At 37.1% G+C, this 7,000-nt stretch overlaps 1 protein-coding gene across 1 annotated transcript in view; it reads right to left on the bottom strand.

Moving 5' to 3' along the window:
• Positions 1 to 440: 440 nt before the first annotated feature.
• prmt3 (protein arginine methyltransferase 3) overlaps positions 441 to 7,000 on the bottom strand; it is a 57,669-nt gene continuing 51,109 nt past the window's right edge. The window contains exon 16 of the mRNA XM_082157581.1: positions 441 to 842. Within this exon, the coding sequence (XP_082013707.1) occupies positions 733 to 842 (110 nt within the window). The 3' untranslated portion in view covers positions 441 to 732. The remainder of the gene's footprint in view (positions 843 to 7,000) is intronic.

Below are 7,000 nucleotides of genomic sequence, written 5' to 3'. Positions count from 1 at the left end.
TAACTACAGGCTTTATTTTTGTACATATAAATCACAAAAAACCCATTATAAAACCCAATAGGAAAATCTCGAAGGAACCAGCGGCGAATTAGACTTCCTGGTTCTGACGTCATCCCTGCACCGCTCTATGACAACACTATATAACAGCAACCAATATCCAACAATATCGGACTGCTTCACGTCTGCTATTGTTACCTGAATGCTATCTTTCAGTTTTTAGACATACGTACAAATGACTTCACTGTACAATGACGAAGAAAAAAAAAGCAGAATCGTTTTTAGAAACGGTTCTTTAAAATGAACCGTTCGGGGAAAAAAACTGGTTTGCTGAAATAATCCATCAATACTGCGTTTCAACCGTAGTAAAAAGGACTACTGGAACTTAAGTGAAACTTTATGGTTAACATACAACTGCATAAAAATTGACCACTTACATTCCATTGTAGCTTATACTTGTTTATTCACTTTTACTTGTTTATTCACTCATTATTTAAACAAACAGGAAATGCTTTTCTTCCATTGCTTTGTATCAAATGCCTGAGTTTCATTGGAGGCCCAAGTTGTTGACTCAGTATATGGCCCTGTTTTTTTGTCACAGAGAAAACAACTTGGGAAAAATGACAACTTAAGCTATATATTGAACCCATAAATGAGTGACGTTTGGTAGAAAAAAACACTTTTTAATAGAATGTTTGTTATTAAACAATGCCTTGCTCAAAGTATGCGTTTTCTTCACTGGAGGCTGTAGGTTTGCTTCTGGCCGGCGACTTCAAGTGTGATCAGCAGCGCTCTGGGGTCCTTCCTGTTCTTATGCACTGTGATTTGACCTGGAAGTTCTTCTCCTGCACAGAGAGAGTAGAAAAACAGGATTTGAAAAGAATCAATCTTCATGACATGACTTCACACCAGTTTAAAATGTAAAATATTTGAGCGTTCCTAGAATGCATTAACATGCAAGAGGAAATGTTCCTTTTTTTATAACCAAAGCTCAGCCCACAACTAACACTTTCCTGTCAAAACTCTGTGCTGTGTAATGCCAAAAGTGGGAATACCTACTGACTCACATTGAACACAATTGCAATAGCTGAGAAGAGAAAGAGGTGATTAAAAGAAGCCGGGAGAGAATCGAGACGATGATGTGCCGTTTGGCTCCAGATGGCAGGGAAAGCTGCTCGACTACAGTACAACTGCAGTAAGAATACAGGCTTTATCGGGACGGCCTGAAGACAAGGACGATGATTACACCAGATAATCACTTTGATTAACTTCACGTTTCACTGCCAGACGTAAATGAATGTTTACCCATTTGGCAAACAAGCCCTCCACTCCCAGCCATTTTTTTTTCTTTGCTGCAGGTTACATGAGATAAAAAAAAAATGCTGACTGCAGCATTTTGAAACGAGAAGATGGGGAGAAGTCAGATGTGACCGTCACAGCGCGCTGCAACTGTCACACTGGTTGTGTTGCACGTTTTACTGTCAAATGATCCCATTAGAAGAGCTTTAAAAAATAAAATAAAAATTCACAAAAATAAATGTTATTCTTTGCTGTAAGCAAAAAACAAACTACACTCATGCACTCATCACATGGTTCGTTCATAAGCACAAATAAAAAGCTGAAGCCTACATTTCATTTGTAAAATAAATGATCTGGTAAGAACTTGTTTAATTAAAATCAACTGTGCAGTGAAAGACTTGACAGTTCACATATTGCCTACCAAAAGTAAAAAGCACGCACGGCGAGTTTTCTCTTGACCAGTATGAGCACAAATGATAGAAAGATCTATTAAACTTCAGTGCCCTGCAGAAAATGAAAAAGCGTGATCAAACTGGTGTGTGTCTGCGCTTTATAACAAACACTATCCCAGTTGCTACCAATGGGCTTTGATACACAGAGGTCTGTCGAGAGAACACAGAGAGTGAAATTACTTGACCCTGCAATTCCTGGAAAAATCTCAGAGTAAAGCGGTTTGGGATGTAGTTACGGCGAGATTTTATTTTGAGACTACAGAGGCGAGAAAAAAGATTGGCAACGTGTGAAAAGGAAGCGGTTGGTGCACGTTAATTAAATAAAGAAGACAAGGCTGAAGAGCCGTCATACAGAGCCGTCAATAAAGAAGAGCCGTCATACATCACAGTGCCATTTGCATTAAACATGCCAATGCGACCAAGGGTGACGGAGGCTGAAACGAGAAACGGACGAGACGGCGTAAAACATCTTGATGCATTTCTTGAAGAAACGTGACTGCTGATAAATGATACAGAACCAGCATCATAGTCCAAGCAAACATTCATTTAAAGGGATAGTTCATCCAAAAATGAAAAAAAAAGTCTCTTTTCCAAAACTACAGAGCCCCTAAAGGGACTTAAAACGTTTGCGTTCCCCCGAGAAACTTTACGTTTGCTCGCAAAGAGCTCAAAAGGGGAACTCGCAAAGTTTCTCAGGGAAAAATCTAAACATTTTCTAGAGAACGCAAAAGCATTGACCTATCAATTTTCCACTAATATCATATTTTCCCATCACAATGTCCCTTTAAAGGCACTGGACATTATTGACTTTCATTGCATAAAAAGCAAACTTTTTTTTATTTTTTATATCTGTGTTCTGCAGAAGAAAGAAAGTCATACAGTTTTTGAACTTTGGAGTAAATTTGGAGTAAATAGTGATGCACCGATCATATTCATACGATATTTTTTACAAGCAAATCAGCCGATTCGTATAATCTGTTGCCGATTTGTTTAGTTTTTTGCTCTATAACAGGCAAACTGTGGTGAAAATCAAGGTTTTATTATTGTCTATATGTTTATGTGGTGTTTTAAATATGCTTTAAGACAAACCATGTGTAAATTCATAAGTCTGCACCATTGCTGAGTATATTCTTCTTAAAACTGCAGTGAACCAAAGACAGTCTCAAAAACACAGTTTGAAATCGCTGGTGTTTCTGACGTCACAAACTACCTTGTTACCAATCAGGTCAACGAGTGATCATCAACGAGTGGATCTCTGAGCTGCTGTGAGTGAGTGGAGGCGGAGCTAATTAGCATATTCATAGAACCGCGCATACTAAATGAGGCAAGGGTGTAGAGTTACATTCAAGCCATTTTAAGGCACTGCCTTAGGAAAAAACGCTTAAATATGTCATTTTGGTGATCAAAGCTGAGTTTTAAGGGATACAATTATTGACTACAGGAGGACTTTAAGGAGAGATAATTTTTGCAGCAAGAAGTTATAATGAAATATCTAATGTTCAATCACCATCACAGTTTTCATGAAAAAGTCTTCCTAAACACTGCAGCACTAGATACAAAAGCTGCATTGTAAAACTTCTCTCTCTCTCACTCGCACTCTACAGCGCGTAACCTCGTAAATCTGAAGCTCCTGTAAAGGAGATGCATAAAACAGGCCTTCGGAATCACCAGCTCTCTACAGCGGCCCCGTCTATCAAATAATCGCACCTCCCCCTAAAGGAACCTTGCTCTGACACCTCAAGGACCTTTTCAGACTGCAAATAGACTGCACTTCCTGAGAGTTTAACGTACTACGCAAAGCATTATATGGTTGATTCAATAAGCAGCCTTGTTCTTAAAGTCCATTACCAATATATCGGCTTCAGAACACCTTGTCTGGAGAGCAGACGTGACGTACAATGAGGGTGACCTCTTTTATTGAAGCTCAAAGGTTGGTCACGCATGACAAATTAAGCTTTTTAAGGACACGTTCTCATCTTTTCCTTTCAATGATCGACAAAACCAACCAAGTCATGACAAATGAAGGCTGCTTTAATTGATGTTGCACCATCTGAGGGCGTTTCAGAGGGCGTTTTGCATTTCCGTTGAATCCTCTACCTCCCCTCTCATCACACCTCTGAAAAGTAATTACTAAACTAACACAAACAGGAAAAGAATCCAAGGAAACCTGAGTGTGAGCTGACAGGGATTTTCTTTCATGCAAATGACAGCTTGGTGATATATTACACAAAACACATTACTGTTTTTGTTTAGGAAAGAAATCCAATTTAAATTTACAAAAAGTTACAAATTATGCATTAAGGCAAGTGTGAAGAATGTCAAATATAATTCTTAACATTATTTCTAAACGTTCCTATTTTTGTGGAAGAGCAGCCATCACCAAGACGCACAGTTAAGGTATCAGATGATAATAAATAATACACTGGTATATACACTACCATTCATACATTTGGGATCAGTAGGATTTGTTTGATGTTTTTGAAAGAGGTCTCTTCGGCTCATCAATACAGTAAAAACTGTAATATTATGAAATATTATTACAATTAAAAATAACTTTTTTTATTCAAATATATTTTAAGATGTAATTTATTCCTGTGTTGCAAAGCTGAATTTTCAGCATCATTACTCCAATCTTCAGTGTCACATGATCTTTCAGAAATCATGAACCATCATGTTTATGATCTTGAACTAATATGCCAATTTGAAACATTTCTTATTCTCAATGTAGAAAACAGGGTAATACTTTATTTTAAGGTCATTACTATACTATTACTATAATAATAACAGTGAACTATGCATAATTACAAGTGACTAACCCTAAACCAAACCCTAACCGTAACTCCATAGTAAGTACATGTGGTTAATTAATATTACTCAGTACCTATTTGAGTAAGTACATGCAACTACGTCACCTTAAAATAAAGTGTAACCAAAAATATTTGCACCGCTTAATATTCAAGATAATTTTTTCACGATTCTTTGATAAACCGAAATTTCAAAAGAACAGCATTTAATTGAAATAGATTTTGTAAGAATCTAAATGTCTTTATTTAAAGGAATACTCCACCGTTTTTTGAAATAGGGCTTATTCACTTTCTTTCCTACATTTAGATAGGTGGGCAAATGCATTTTTGTCTCAGTGCATGCATTGTTTTAGTTTGACAGGGTCGGCGCTAGCTTAGCTTAGCACAATGAATGGAATCCTTTGTTGCCAGCTAGCATGTCCTGAGTAAAAGTGATATAAAAAAATTAATAAACCCACCTAATTACTTCTTATGGCCTGCCTATTCACAACAAGTACAAATAGTGATGCAGATTAACACTAGGCGATTTCCTAGGCAGATATTGACATATATATTAAGGACTATATTAGGGGGAAGCACAGGCGAAGCACTGCTACTTGGGCGTGATATCTCTGCGCCCAAGTAGCAGTGCTTCACCTGTGCTTCCCCCTAATATAGTCCCAAGTCAATATCTGCATAGGAAATCGTCTAGTGTTAATCTGCATCGCTATTTGTACTTGTTGTGAATACGCAGGCCACAAGAAGTAATTAGGTGGGTTTTTTAAATTTTTTATATCACTTTTACTCAGGACATGCTAGCTGGCAACAAAGGATTCCATTCATTATGCTAAGCTAAGCTAGCGCCGACCCTGTCAAACTAAAACAATGCATGCACTGAGACAAAAATGCATTTGCCCACCTATCTAAATGTAGGAAAGAAGGTGAATAAGCCCTATTTCAAAAAACGGTGGAGTGTTCCTTTAAATCAACCTAAGAAAAAAAAAAAAACATCTTATTGACCTTGAATGTACCATGGTACTGAATTGTTACAATATACCATTTTATAATCAAATGCAATTATATATAATTTTACATGGTACTCCAAATTATACTATAGTATTACAATGGTTGTTTCCCTCATACTTGTTTCTCTCATAAAACTTTTCCCCACATCTTTTCATTCACATGCATTTGCACATACGGTCTTGACAACAGAAGATACTCTAAAGTCATATGGTGCTAATCCAGAGGCAACAGGCCGTTCAAGCTAGGTGAGTGGGCATGCAAGTAAAAGATAAACTATAAATAACTTAATCAAGGTAAGTCACTATAAATCACCAGTGTGAGGGACCCTGCTTATAGATTAAGCATTTTTTGGAGCAACAGCAAAATGTTCAAATATGCCATAAAATATGGCCAATGTGCCTTCTGATTCTAATCTGATGCTGATATCAGCAATGCAGAAGTAGCGTTAGCGGGCCTTCAAGTGGACGGCACTCTTATCATTGAACGGCTCCTGCAGGGACTGTTTGTGGTAATGCCTGTGGACAGCTACAGTTAGGCCACAGTCATTTATAATGTGTGCTGTATCAGAGAAACTGGCTAAAGCACCTTCATTCATCTGCGCATCAGATGACATTTCTCCAATTCCCATTATGATAAGACACACTTCATCTGTTAGCACGGCCAGGACACTGTCTCGCCATCTACGGACATACGGAGCCTTGATAGGTGTAGATGCTGCATTGCTTTAATACCTAAACATGAGGCAATATGCCTTTTAAGACATATAGGTTCTGATTTACTTCCCTCTCCCATTTTTTAAAATAGTTTTCCTCCCATTATTTGCTTCCTTTAAACAGTAGAAAATAGATTACGCAGGCAATTCTGCGATCGCGAATTTAAAATAAATAAATAAATCTATTAAAATGAAAATAAATAAAAAGGAAAAGTAAATATAAATGAATCACTTTCTGGCTGAGATCAATGGTGCTTTAAGTTGTTGTTTTTTTCACACATGAGTCCTCTTTTAAACTAGCCCAAATGCTTTTGCATTCACACTGTTCCTGCTTGTAAAATTAGCGACCAGTGCTCAAGTCCACTTTCCATTCACAAATCTTTTTTTTATTATTATTTTTTTATTAGATTTTTATTATATATTGCCTATTTTGCTGATTTATATGAAGAGAGAGAGAGAGAGAGAGAGAGAGAGTGTGTGAGGGTGTGTGTGTGTGTATATACAGTATATATGTGTATGTAAACAACATACATAAACATGCATACATAAAACAACGTCATATTTGTTTTTAAACAACACAACATTAATGTTTTAACATATGAAGAGTTCAGAAATCAATATTTGGTGGAATAACCATGATTTTCAATCACAGCTTTCATGCGTCTTGGCAAGCTCTCCACTAGTCTTTCACATAGCTGTTGAGTGACATTATTCCACTCCTGGCGCAAAAA

This window comes from Leuciscus leuciscus (assembly GCF_965113295.1).
Source record: "Leuciscus leuciscus genome assembly, chromosome: 2".
Classification (NCBI taxonomy): domain Eukaryota; kingdom Metazoa; phylum Chordata; class Actinopteri; order Cypriniformes; family Leuciscidae; genus Leuciscus; species Leuciscus leuciscus.
The sequence above is the reverse complement of the archived record's forward strand: the minus strand, read 5'-3'. Positions and strand labels throughout refer to the sequence as shown.